Here is a 14626-nt window from a genome sequence, read left to right on the forward strand (position 1 = left end):
GTAATGGTCTTAACAATTTTAATTACCTCTTGGGGGGAGTTGGCAGTCATACTGATCTGCTCTTTATCGTGTTTTGTCTGAGCTTCCTTGATATCATTGTGATACTGTCAGATGGTGCTTTTGAACATCGTCTTAAGATCAGGGGCATAGGCTTTCCTCCAATTCCTTTCTAGTCTCTTACATTTCTTCTTATGGCTGTTAAACCTGGCGGCTCTCCTGAGATTGCACTTTGTTTATATAATAGGTTTCCGAAACATTTTTCCACTGAGTCATTGATCCAGTCTGACCAACGTGCATGGGCCTCGTTTGGATCATCCCTTAGGAATGGTATACTAGACTTTAGGAGATTGATCCATTTTTCTACAGCGGCCCTAGGCCAATTCCTGCCTGGCTTCATGTCTCCAACAGGTCGTGTCTGACTAGATACCTTAGTGTAAAGGAAGGGGATGTTACTATGATAAGATCAAGGGACTGAGACTGGACTATGCACCCGAATCTTAAGGTCATTAGATAAGATTGGGTCTAGGATATGCCCATTTTTATGAGTCGCGCCGTTCATGAACTGAAGGAGTTGCAGGGCTTGAAGATCTGAGCGAAGTCTGTTGGCAGCTGCGTTATCGGGATCATCAAGGTGGATATTAAAATCACCAAGTGCTGTAAAAGCTCCTTTTCCTATGATAAATTTAGCAAAGAGATCTGGGAGGGCATCTGAAAATGTTGTGTGGGTACCGGGGGGGGTCTGTAAAGGAGAGTACAAGAGAAAGCGGAAGAAAGGCCGAGTGTAATTCTATACTGCATAGCATTGCAGTTGGTTAATGTCAGAGGCATAATAGAGCAAGTGAACTGAATTTTGTAAATATTGGCCACTCCTCCACCTGGTTTTCCCACCCTGTCCTGCCTGCTAATGGTGTAGCCTGGGGGGAGGGCCATGATAATGTCAGGAGTAGAGCTCTGATTCAGCCAAGTTTCTGTAATGAAAAGTATATTGAGTGCTTCTTCTTCTAGACGCATCCCCACCTCTATTTTATGCCCTGGGAGGGACCTGCAATTTATGAGCCCCATTTTCCAGGGAGCTATCTTTCCCTGTGTGTCTTGAATGTTATCAGTGTGGTGTAGGTTTCTATCCAACGTGAAACCACAATACTGGCAGACCACTCCACTTCTGAGGAGGCTGTCAGGCTCAATGTGTGCATTGCTTTGATGGGACTGGCTTGAGCTGGCAAAGTTCGTCAGCATTGTACCTTGGCGAATAAACATGCTGTGGGGGAAACTGAGCAGGTTTCCTTGCCCCAGGTTCCATCTGGGAGCGGAGGGGCACAGACAGGCTTGCCTTTGGCAGACCGGCTCCATGCTTCCGCGCTGCAGTCACCATAAATAGGCGAGCATGTGCAGCTAGACTGCTAACCTGTCCACTCTATGATCGAGAGGAGGAGCGATCCTCTCTATGGTCAAGGTAGATATTAGGGTCCCAATGAGCAATGTGAAAATAAAGCAAGTGCACAGGAAGTGCTCTAAAAACGATTTCCCAGTGTTTAAAACCAAGGGTTCCAATTAAAACAATTAAAACAGGCAATTTTGAGCTGTACGTAACATAAAATAAAAATTGAGTGCCAGTCAAATTCAAGCAGTTTCAGGGCACATTAAGGCAGTATGAGCATAGGTAAATCAAATTACAAAGTTTAAGTACAATTAAAAACCTCCAAAGCCTTCCGAGAGTGGTATGACCGAAGTGCCCCCTCTCAACCTAACTATACCCAGTTATGTGACCAGAGACATGCTGCGGGCACCAGATGGCTAAGGCAAGAAAATGCCAACTTTCTAAAAGTGATATTGTCAGATTTTTTATTTAAAATCTGACTCCATCATAAATTATGATTTTAGATTAGCATTCCAGACACACCAAACCTGAACTTGGGGAGAGCAGATGGCCTAACAGCTAGGGTGGTCGACCTCGATTCTGGGGAACTGAGTTCAAGTCTCGGCAACGACGCTGAACATCCTGTGATTCTGGGCAAATCACTTAATCTTCCCGTGCCTAACAAAAAAATGAATGTGTCCTCATGTAACGCAACTGGTGCTATGTAAAGCGCTCTGATACCTGATACCTTCAGGTCAAGTTTGCGCTATATAAAACTCTTTAAATAAATAAATAAAATATAAAAAGTTATTATTTCCCATTTGAAAATTACACTTATGAAATGTAATAAGGCAACTCCAATGTTATCCTATGGAAGAGAGACGCCTTGCAGTAGTGGAAAGCAAATTTAAGATTTTTTCACTACCAGAACATGTAAAAACTGAAAAGTACATGTCCAACTTTTTAAATACACTGCACCCTGCCCTTGGTCCAGTCTAGGGCCTACCTTAGGGGTGAATGGTATTTGTTAAAAAGGAAGATTTGGGCCTGTCAAAATGACTGCACACACAGGCTCTGTAATTGCAGGCCTGAGACATGTTTAACGGGCTACTTAAGTGGGTGGCACAATCAGTGCTGCAGGCCCAGTAGTAGTATTTAATTTACATGCCTTGGGCACATGTAGTGCACTTTACAAGGGACTAATAAGTAAATTAAATATACCAATTGGGTATAACCCAATGTTACCATGTGTTGAGCAGAGAGCACAGGCACTTTAGCACTTTTTAGCAGTGGTAGAGGGTGCAGAGTCCTAAGGCCAGCAAAAACGAAGTCAGCCAAAACATGAGAACTGAAGGCAAAAGGTTAGGGGGAAACCACACCAAGGATGCCAGGTCTAACAGTAACCAAGTTTTTTACCATTAAGTGGGACTGGGGAGAGGGAGAATGATTGAAGGTGCTGAAAGGTGTAATTTGAGTTCCATTATGCACAATGTATTTGTCTTTTGCATCTGCAAAATGAAATCAAAGTAAAAATATAGCTTTATTCTATCACCTCTGACCACTCATTTAGAGAAGTATTAAGACTTTATATGCGTTAGCCTTGAGTTACCTTCAACCAGAATATATCCTAACAATGCACCCAGACCACTAGGTACAAGTAGGCTGTTTGTGGGCTTCGCTCTTTAGATTGGAACTAAGTTATATGGAACTATGTAATTGTTAAATGATAGAAAGCCACACAAGCTGACATGCTACCAGATACAGCAAGCATATGGTAAAATAGTCTTGCAAGTCATTTGAGTGTATTTCTAAGGATTTCCCTATGTTGACTATTTACTGTAAAACATATATTTCTGTCTGCTTTGATATCCATTTATTGTCTGTTTTGTATTGTAGTAAGAGACACTGTTCATAAACCAGTAATTTTGGATCCTACTGATGGTCAAAACCAGGAAGTGGAACTTGGTAAGATAATGTTATGTCCTGCTAATAATATTGAAGTGGCAACATAATATTAGAAACACAGTGTGACAATCTGTATACCACTTTTATAGTTGGATGACATTATCTTTAGAGTGGTTTAAATTTATTCACTGAAATTACTTGCATTTTTGTGTACAGTCAAAAAAATCAAAAGTGGGATTTTGGAGATTTTTAGAACCCTCCATTCCTTGCCAAGAATCAATATACTGGCCATATGAGGCGGATTTGCCTATGATGAACATTATTTGCAAGTATGGACATTTTTAGCTCATTCACTATGCAGCACTCCAGAAAAAGCACTGAGAAAGTATTGAGGAGCCTGCTTGCAGAACTGAAAATATGCTGTGTTGAGAAGTTGTATAATTTACACTGTAGCAAGCACAGCAACCGAGGGAGTGGTGAGTACTCACTGCAATTATGCGACAATAATTTGATGTGAAGAACAATGGATGATGCGGACATACAGAGATATATGGAAAAGAGATTTTGAGATGCCCCAGGAGAGCAGGGCAAGCAGAATGTTTCTCCATTGGAGCACTTTGTGTTTATGAGCAGTAATAACTTTTGAGATCGCTCCATGGACCAGAAGAATCTATGAATGAGTGAAGTTCTAATTGACAGTGTTTGGTCACTTGAAGTGCAATAGAATTATTACCTGGGGCTCTAGCTGTAAAACAATATCAATTGTAAATCTTGTGTCCCACTCTTCTTCATGAGAGAGCTGACTGTAATGATACGGAGGTTCACAGATATTGCCCTGCTAATGGTGAAAAGGAGAGTGGCTATGCCTTGTGGCAAGGTAAGTGTCCTAAAAGGGATGAGAGCTTAACAGACTTAGTTTTTGACAGTAATCCCGAAGTTCACCAGTGGGATGTAGTTAATACTCAGCCCATACAAAATACCGCCCACCATATTTAGAGATCTCTGCCTACATGACATAGATCTACAATTTTAGAGGGGCCATCTTCACAGTGACTCCTCTGAAGACATATTTAAGTTGTTTTTTAAAAAAAAATTTTTATTGAACAAGCCGTAGGAAAACATTGGTACATTAAATTCTTCATAGTTGGACAAAAATTTACAAACAATATACAAGAGACAACCCTAGACAATAAAATACCACAGCGAAAATACAACAACTGCAATAACATACCGATATTAAAGTGCTAGTACATGAGAAACAACTGATATTATACATCGAACTTTCTACTATAATTCATATAAACCTACCGCTATAATAAAATGAGGATATACAAAGATGTTATTGCCATTCTTGAAATATTAGTACAAAAACGTGCTGAATTGACTAATATATAAACATCTAATAAAAAGCATCAAGATTACTATGCGGTTTATAAAGTGCTAGTGCAATAAAGTGCGAGAACCAGCGATTCAAAGTAGCAAACATATTATTGTAATTCTCAAAGTGCTAGTGTAGTAATGTGCAAAATTAGCTTATATAAAGTGACTAGTACAATAAAGTGCAGAAACAGCCGATGTATAGCAGCAAAAATATTATTACCTTTCATCGATATATAGCAGCAGAGATATTATTACATTTCTTAAAGTGCGAATGCAATATCATGCAAAATTTGCTAGTATATACGATAAAGTACATGAGCAACTAGCATAACAACATAAATATGTATTTGCGGTTTTTAAAGTGCTGATGCAATAATCACTAAAAATCGATTCAAATAAAATAATCAACTTCCTTTTATCAATTTAAGATTCTCAAAATATTTCCAATTCCTTTCAAATCTGGCTATCGCGCCCACTCTACCTGCATAAGCTCTCTCAAAATTGCATGTTCTTCTCATTTTATTAACCCATTTCAACTGACATGGGATCACCGTAGATTTCCAATTTTGTAAAATAAGAGACCGAGCTACTGCAGTAGAAATAAAAATAAACACTTCTTCTGATTTATTGAACCTATTCCTTTCTTTGCAGATACCGAAAAGGGCCACCTCCGCTTCTGGTAATAGAATTTTCCCAGTTGCAATCTCCAAGTCTGCAAAAATCCCCTTCCAGAAGGATTCTAACTTTGGACAAGAGAAGAAGATATGATACCAACCCCCCTGGTCCCTAGTTTTGCACCTAAAACATTTATTTTCACATTCAGGGAATATTCTCTGTAAGGTTTCAGGAGTGTAATACGCCAGCCAGCGAGAGAGAAAGGACATTCGTTTATAATTAGCTGCTCGGAGGGCTTTGTTTCCTAATTGGCATATTACCTCCCAATCTTTATCTGAAAAAACGCACTGTAGCGAGAGGCTTATCTTTTCTAAATGATCAGTAATTATAGGAGATAAACCGGAAGGCATTAATTTTTTATACCAGAATCCAATACTCTTGTGTTTCTCCCCATATAAAGCTGTTAACAAGACATTGGGTGTTGTATTTAAGCCTCCTATTTCTTTTCTTATAAAATAAATCAGTTGTAAGTATTCAAAAAACATAAGCCTTCTGGGGTATGTTCTATCTATAACCAACTGCCAACTGATTACCGTATTTTGAATGAGTAGGTGCCTTATTTCACAAAATCCGGCAGATTCCCATTCTAACAAGTGATTCGGAGGTATCTTGAGACCCATTTTAGTGCATTCCGACAATTTCAAATAAATGGATCCATCTGAACCATATTTTTTAAATAAAAACAGTAATCTGGATGAATACCCCATCAATGTCTTATATCTTGTTTTCTTAGGAAGTTTTGCAGTTTTTAAAAAGAAAAAAATTTGAGAAACTGATTCCTTCAGCATTCTATCCAAAAAAAAATTGTCTCTTGTCTGTCTGTTCCTTAATAATCCTGCCAGTATATCGAAAAAAGCTGCTTCATAATATGTCTTAAAATGGGGGAGAGCGAGCCCACCTTGATTTACAGATAGTTGTACTTCTGAGAGCTTGACTCTTGAGGCCTTTTTATTCCAAATAAACTTCCTCAACATAGATTCGAGTTCATTAAAAAAAGCCGTATTGACTTTAATTGGAATATTGCTAAACAGAAATAAAAGCAAAGGCAATACATTCATCTTTATCAGAGCTACTCTGCCAATCAGAGACAAGGGCAATAGGTCCCATTGTTCGAGTAGGCTCTTAATTTTGTTCTTCATTTTTATATAGTTCAATCGAAAAAGTTCTTGATACTCGCTGGTCACCAAACACCCTAGATACCTTATTGGATCCCGTTTTTGTGCTTGGAACTGGAGATCTAACGGAAGAAAATCTATACTTGAATTTAAAATAAGAACTTCCGTTTTTTTCTCGTTGATCTTATAACCCCCGATCTTCTCATATTCCTTAAGATCTTTCAGGAGATATAAAATATTTTCTTTATCTGGAGCCAGATACAAAATAATATCATCTGCAAACAGTTTTAACTTTGACATTCCAGCAATCGGAGGGTATGTTACGTCATTATTCCTTATTTTTATTACCAAGGGTTCGATAAAAAAAGTAAAAAGCAAGGGCGATAAGGGGCAACCTTGCCTAGTGCCGCCGTTTATTTTTATCTTCCCTGCTTGCCTAGTATTAATTATCACCTGGGCTGACGCTCCTTCATAAATATTCTGTATCATCCTAATAATTGGGGCAGGGAAACCAAAATAACCTAAGGAAGAAAATAATGCTGACCAATTAACTAAATCGAATGCTTTTTCAGCGTCAATCATTAAGATGCATGCAGCGATTGAATTAACATTTAAATAGTCTAACGCCTGTATCAAGTATTCTGTGTTGGCTGCCATATATCGCCCAGCTATAAATCCCGTCTGATCTTTGTGTATTACCTCCTGGGCTGCCAACACAAATCTTTGAGCCCAGATCTTCATAAGAATCTTGTAGTCGGAATTTAAAAGACTAATTGGTCTATAGGAATTCACATCCTCCGGATTCTTATCTTTCTTCACAAAGCTAATAATTGTGGACTCTTTAAACTCGGATGGGACCTTTCCACCAGCTCTAATAAAATTAAATTCCTTTTTTTATGGATCCTCCAATTCCTTCACGAAGATCTTATAAAATTCGATCGGGAATCCATCCATACCTGAAGCCTTTGCTCCTGCTGTTTCTTTTATACTATTTTGAATTTCAAGTGAATTTATTTCTGAGCCTATTTGGTTACGCCTGAAATCGGAGATTTTGGGAATATCAAAATTATCAAAATATTCCTTGATCATCATTCCGCCCACTTGAATATCTGTAGAGTAGATTCTCTCATAATGATCAAGGAATATTTTCGCAATCCCCTCGCTCTGGGTGTTTGTTCCTCCCAGAGGGTCTTGAATTTTCAAAATGATAGAGGACTCTTGTTTTTTTCTAATTGAATTAGCCAAAAGCTTTCCCATCAGTTGACTATCTTCGTACAGCCTTTGCTGAAAGGCCTTTGAGCTGTTTATCTCTTCTAGAACAAAAAAGTCCCTGAGCATTGCTTTGGCTTGTTCCCATTTATTAGGCATTTGATTCAGTTTTAATGCATGCTCCTTTTTAGCAGCATACTGAAGGGCAGATATTTTTTCCCTTCGAATATTAGCCTTGTTACTAGAAAATGCTATAATCTGTCCCCGGGCTGCTGCTTTAAATGCTCCCCATACCGCAAAAGGCTCTGCGGAGTCATTATTTACTAGAAAAAAATCTTTTATCCAATCTTTGAAGCCCTCTACCCATATCATATTCTGTAAAAGGGTGCGATCCATCTGCCACCTAGAACGCGCCCCTTCAATACCCTCCAGTATCAGTTCAATTTCAACCCTCCCATGATCTGAAAAGGGATTGCAACCTATCAATGCGCTGGAAATTTGAAGTGATTTAGAGGATAAAAAAAATCTATTCTGGAGGCTGTATGAAACCTATTGGAATAACATGTGTAAGACTCTAAATTGGGATTAAAGGAGCGCCAAGAGTCCCTCAATTGGTATTCTATCTTGAAAGCCTCCAGTACTGCTTTCGTCTTTGGTTTTAATTGTTTCTTGTTCTTATTAGAAGTATCCCTCTTTAGATCCTGGATGTAATTAAAATCGCCTCCTAATATAATTTGTCCCATAGTGCCCCTCAAAATTTCACTAATTTCAGACAATGCCAAGGTGTCATCAAAAATTGGGCCATAGTAATTTACAAAGTTGAATACTTTTCCCGACAATTTTACTAAAACCCAAAGCCATCTACCTTTAGAGTCTCTTTGCATCCGTAGAATTTCCCAGGGTAGATTCCTAGAGAAATAAATAGCAAACCCCCTATGGGTGACCCCAGCGGAGGAAAAAAACCCATGAGAAAAATATCTTGGCAGAAACAACTTTGGAGAATTTGTTTTCAGGTGAGTCTCCTGGAGGAAGACCACCTGGGGTTTTAGGGCAATTACCCATTTCAACAGGGCTCCATACTTCTGTTTATTAAGCAGCCCATTCGCATTAATAGACAGGATATTACATGTATCAAATCTCATCCTTAAATCTGTAAAATTCTAAACATATTCTGTACCAAACAATATTAAAAATAACAAACCTACTGCACTTGTAATTTTTGCTGCATTTACCCCCCCCACCCTGAACCCCCCCTGGAACGTGGGAACCCCCCCCCCCTTCCACGCTGCCCACATCCCGCCCTCTGATTTCTTCTTCGGGTGTCTTCGTAGTACACCCTGGTGTGACCCAATAACCCAGGAGCACCCACCTTCAATCAATTTCTTTTAACTATCGCATCCCCTTCAGACTAGAACCTTGGATTCCTCACATTGTAACTCCGTTAAGCATTTAAGCCTAAGCCCTTGTGGCTATTTCATTGAGAAGAGTCTGAGCCTCCTCTAAGTCGGTGAACAAAAAGAATTTTCCCTTTACAAGAACCTTCAGCTTTGATTGCTGCGCAATCGAGGCCTGGGCGCCATTGGCTTTGAATAGCTGCAGCAGTTTTACAAACTGTTTCCTTCTCTTGGCCGCAGCTGCTGTCATGTCCGAAAAGATCCTACATTTAGTAGTCTCAGAGATTGTAAACTGACGTTGTTGATAGGCTTTAGAAAGAATCTGCTCCTTGATCCTAAAATCTGCAAAATTCAATAAGATAGTTCTGGGAAATGGAGAATTCGCAAAACGCTGAGCTGGTACTCTGTGTGCCCTAGTTATCGTTAGGTCTCCCTCAAAGTCTGGCAGGACTACTTTCTGAATGAAGGTATTAACCCAGCGTACCGTGTCGGAACCTTCTGTTCCTTCGGGAACACCCACAATCCTCAGGTTCGATCTACGAGAGTGGTTCTCCAACTCCTCGAGTTTATTTTCCATGGAGATCCTCTTCTTTGTAGCCTCTCTCGTCGCTCCAGATACCAGATTCATTTGATCTTCCAATGTTGATATCCTTGATTCAGCTTCCTGTATTCTATTAGGGAGTGCCAGAGTTATCTCTTCCAACTTATCTATTCTAATGTGGATGGCAGCTAACTCTGCTCGCTGATTATTTTTAATTTCGCGGATCTCGTCGAGGATTAGATTGAGCATCTCGCGTATATCTAACTGATATTTCGCCTCAGATCTTGCTTCAGAGCCCAGTAAACTTGAGTCGAGACCTATTTCTTCCTCATTCCCGGGAGTTGTAGTTTGCACGTTATCACTATCATTCGCTACCTCAATTGCTGTTGGGAGTTGGGTTTGAGGTACTGTAACTATCATGTCGGGGCCTTTAGATAGGGCACTAGATGCTGGTGAGTCCAACGTAATAGAGACCAAAGGAAGCTGTGATGGATGAGGAGCGAGAGATTTTGGAGTTGTTCTTTTTGCGAAAAGCGGAAAGTCCTTCACTTCCTTCCCGCCAGTACTCCTCTCTCCCCTTGCTTCTTCTACTTGAGGTGTTGGAAGAACCGATATTGGAGAAGGATTTGGAGTTGGAGTTTGAGGATGGGGATGCTCTTCCACATCTGATTGAGGGAGCGAGGCTATAGCGAGGCTATAGCATTGATATCATGAGTCATGATTGACTGTTTGGGTAATCACAGACATTGTAAATTGTTTAAGCACAACAGTGGCTGCAAAAGAGAGGCAAGCCAGAAGGCTTTAACATTTGTGTAGAACTAATATGAATTTTAAAATGAAACATGAAATAGTAGAAATTCATGGCTTCTGGGAATACTTTTAACAATTCCTAGTAAGCCACATCAAAACCTTCTACTGCTCTGCATATACTTAAAGGCAGGTCAAAAATCTCTTCAAAAGAAAGTACACTATCTTTTCAAATACTTACAGGAAATATGTAGAACTTTTACCTAAATCTTTTTCATCTTAAAGCAAACATTGTGTCCACCAGAACATAAGACCTAACTTGGCAGATTCCACCATCACAGTCTTACCCACCGTGGCAGGACAGTATAGGCGTTGACTTAATTGAAATACTTCACTCCATCAGCCTCCAAGCAATGAATGACCGGAAAAAGCATGACCAACCAGCAGCCATCACACATGTGGGGCTGAAATGTGAGGCAGTACTCAATTCAGCTGTACAAATTTGTAACTGAACATTGATTAGGAAGCAATAACTTCCTGCAAAAAGCAGTACTGCGGATAGGAAGCTATAAGCTTCAATGTGCCAACCAGGCAGATCTTGGCTCACTTAATCTAAGAGCAGGGCATGTTAAATAGTCATCCAAAGTGGAAAAGCATTTCGAAAAATGGAGGAGCCAATATGATGAGGAATGTACTCATTACCTAAAGACAACTGCCATGGATAACAACCCTTTCAGTCACCTAACTTCATTAGTGTATTGCCTGGAAACTTTTCCAAAAACGTTTGGAGGATGGCAGAACTTAGTTCCATCCAGACTTTATAGATCAATTTTCAAATTGCAAAAGTCCACTAGAGAAGCTCACATTCACCTGGAAGTATCCTTATGGAGCAAGCCCTGGCCCAAGAGGGGAACCTTATTAAAGCTTTGGTTTAAATTATAAAAATAGCAGAGGTTGGGACATTTAAATATCATCTTCGCTGAGACTTGATCAAGCCCCATTCCAAGCTGCGCATTATTGCTGTTGAGAAAATCCTCATGGAGCTCCAAATGGTTCCACCATGGTCCCTGAACATCACCTACGAATGTTTCAAACACCTCCTGAGACGAGTTGTTAAAATTCAGTATCCTTAAGCTGATGTACAAACCCTACAGGCAAAGGCACTTAAACAATACTTATAGCTGCCCATTTCTAAGACACTCAAATAAAAATTACTGAGGCTCCTTATGGGACTATTTGATGTAGGAGAAGTCACCTGACATAGCCTGTTACTTCTGCTCTTATCACAAGGCGTCTTGGGCCCAAGTTTTACACATCTGTCCTGCTGTTCACCAAGACAGAAGATCACTGCTCAAGCCACTATTCTGCGAGCTGAACATTGACAGGTATCTTTTTTTATTGACCAACGCCTTCACATCAAAATTGTCTTAACACTTTGAATCACATCCAGGCTATTCTGTGGCGTTCAGCAGATACAATCACAAATGGTTTGGTTATTTAGGGCCCTATTGCGATGTGAGCCGGAGAGGCTTTCTGATCACATCATCGGTTTCACTTCCGACCGCCTAATTACAATCTAGGTGGTTAAAAGTGAAACCGGCTGGTCATTCTGGCTAGTTTCCAAAGGGCTCCATGAGCCCGTCGGCCAGTTGGAGACCACAACCTAATCCCATACGATGGCGTTTCCGCCATCAGGATTAGTCCTGTTTATCTGAGCCTACGTACTCTTTTATGTCCTGTTGCACTTCCACTTCATTCTAGGCACCTTCATATCGTGTGATTTGAAACTGACCTGGGCTTTTCAATGCAGTTGGAGAATGACTCTGACAACAGCTTGGGCTAGCATTTAAATAAGCTGAGGAAGTTCCTGTGACTCCTGTATTCCATCCATTGAATTGAATGTAAAGATTGGAGAGCTTCTCAAGATTGTAAGCCAAAGGCTTTAAATCAAGGCATCAAGGATGGAAATTCATTTAAAAAAAATCAGATATGTGCCTAGTGTCAAAGTCACAACTAAGCAAAGTACGCAATTTAAGACTGAAAGTACAGTGCATAGTGGGAGGCCGAGACTTCACATGTCTTTGAAAACTAGTTTTTCACTATTCCCCTGCTGAGAATCTGTATTGTCCCCTCATCTTTCTGAGCTCCAGAAGATGTTAAGAAAGGAAAACATGAGGAATAATTTCCAGGGTTGATGACTATATTTGAGGGCTGAATCAAGCTTCACCTGTTCAGGAAGAACCATGTGACACAACATCACCCTTAGTCTATCCTCAAAGAGACCAGGATCGAATGCTCCCATTGCTAGATATGCTACCCAACAGAAACTGGACAGTCACTGTGTACTAGTGCTCATCTTCTTAGTTCTTAGTTCAGAATTGCCAGAATGCACAGAAGGCATGTAGAAGCACACACAGTTATTTCCAAGCCTCAACCACATGCCAGTCATAAACCCAAGGAGACTGACAAACAAAAGCCCTGAGACATCCAGAATTGCATCGTGAAGTATGCAAATCCTAAAATAAATGGATACATTCTGTGCTCTTGATTTACAGTGAGCCTATGTGAATAGTTTCACTTGGCAGCTAGAGCAAGATAAATAACAAACATTAATTAAACTACTAATGACTGAAGAGAATGATGCTGCGGGTAAAGTGGAGCATGGCCATATTAGTGTTTGGCTGTTGTGAAAAATTGTGTTGTTGACTGAGGAGGGTGTTAACCCTGCTCAAGAAAAGCCACAATCCCTGTCATAGTGAACCACAAAAGTCGCTAAATTAACTTGTGCTAAAACATCTGGTAGCTTGGTATGAAAGTAGTCAGCTTTATCTTAGAGGCAATACATATATCATTGATGCAGCATACAAACAGGATAACGTGAAACAGACCACAAGAAACCCCCCACACCAATTTATTAAAATAGAGTAAATTTTAATGAATTATTTGGCACCAAAGTGACATAAATAGGGAACAGGAGTTATGATTTTTTTATGTTTAAGGTAAAAACTAGCACTTAAATATCAAAAGACCAACCCTGGACATATAGTCATTCGAGACCAGGTCAAAGTTAAAAAATATGGCATATTGTGATGGAGAACGAGTCGGGTACAAGAAGTGGATTAGTCCCAGTTGGTGCTTAATTTCGGAGTTAGAAGAGATTCTGAAGAAAATGTTCTGAGAAGGTAAAGTTCAGTGGGGCAAGGCTGCCGGCAATGTCTGAGGAAGAAGGGTCATCATCGGAGATCTGCTTTTTTGGAAGTCAAACATCTCCAGCTGGGTCAAGGCTGGAGACTATAGCCAAAGACAGTACCACGAGGGAAGATACCTCTTTGGCTAAGGACCGCTGAACAGAATTTGCTGTGAATTGAAAGCGTAGCGGGAGCTGCTGTGAAGTCAGGCCAACTGGCAGTGTACCTTGGGTGGATTTACGAATCTGATCTCGGTCTCTTCTTGGATAGCAGAGCAGCTTTTAGCCAAAACATTTTTAAGTTACAAGTTGTGGATGATTTTGACTACCTGGGCACCTTTAGCACTACCACCAAGGGTCCAGGACTGGAGGGGTACAACTTTGAGGATTAGGACTCACTCAGGCTGGGTCCAGGTAAGGATTCAAGAAGATTGGAGCCAGTTTTGCGCCTGAGGCTCTGATAAGGAGGCCAGTCGACTGTCCCTTGGAGTCACTCTGGTAGTCCTGGGTTCACAGCAGAGCAGGGTGCAAACAGCAAGGCAGGGGTTTGAGGGTTAAAGGCAGGCTTCAGTCAGCAAAGCAGGGCCTTCCAGGTGCAGCAAAGCAGTCTTATGACATACACAGTAGGCCACAGTAGTTGACAGTCCTCTGAGAGTCCTTCCGCATTTCTAGGAAGTGAACAGAAGAGTGGGTGTGAGGGTCATATTTTTCAACCTGGTGCATCCTTTGAAGTAAGAGAAGTTTCTAGAGAATTCCGTTTGAAGTGCTTGACGCTTTTTGCTTCCCCTGCCCCGGCTTTAGGCTGGCTGCATGAGCAATTCAAGGGTGACAAGTCCTTTGTGTGAATGCTGAGCACAGCCTATTCAGCTGCAACCTGGACTGTACCCAGCTCCACGCCTCTATCCTGTCAGTGGATTGCCAACCCAAACACGCCTAATCACTCTATTCTGTGGCTATCTGGGAGGAATTAACGACGTCCAGCTGTCAGCTACACCCAGTAATGTGGCCCAGGAATAGGCTGCAGGCACCAAAAAGTTAGGACAGGAAATGCCAACTTTCTAAAAGTGGCATTTTCAAAATTGTATCCTAAAATCTGACTTTGCAATGAAAGAGGAT

General features: G+C 40.6%; 1 protein-coding gene across 1 annotated transcript in view; it reads left to right on the plus strand.

The window, feature by feature from the left end:
- The window catches only part of IL18RAP (interleukin 18 receptor accessory protein), a 245707-nt gene that overhangs the window by 168930 nt on the left and 62151 nt on the right, over nt 1-14626 (plus strand). Inside the window, exon 7 of the mRNA XM_078656139.1 lies at nt 3254-3322. Within this exon, the coding sequence (XP_078512265.1) occupies nt 3254-3322 (69 nt within the window). The remainder of the gene's footprint in view (nt 1-3253; nt 3323-14626) is intronic.

Source organism: Lissotriton helveticus, chromosome 8, assembly GCF_964261635.1.
Source record: "Lissotriton helveticus chromosome 8, aLisHel1.1, whole genome shotgun sequence".
Classification (NCBI taxonomy): Eukaryota; Metazoa; Chordata; class Amphibia; order Caudata; family Salamandridae; genus Lissotriton; species Lissotriton helveticus.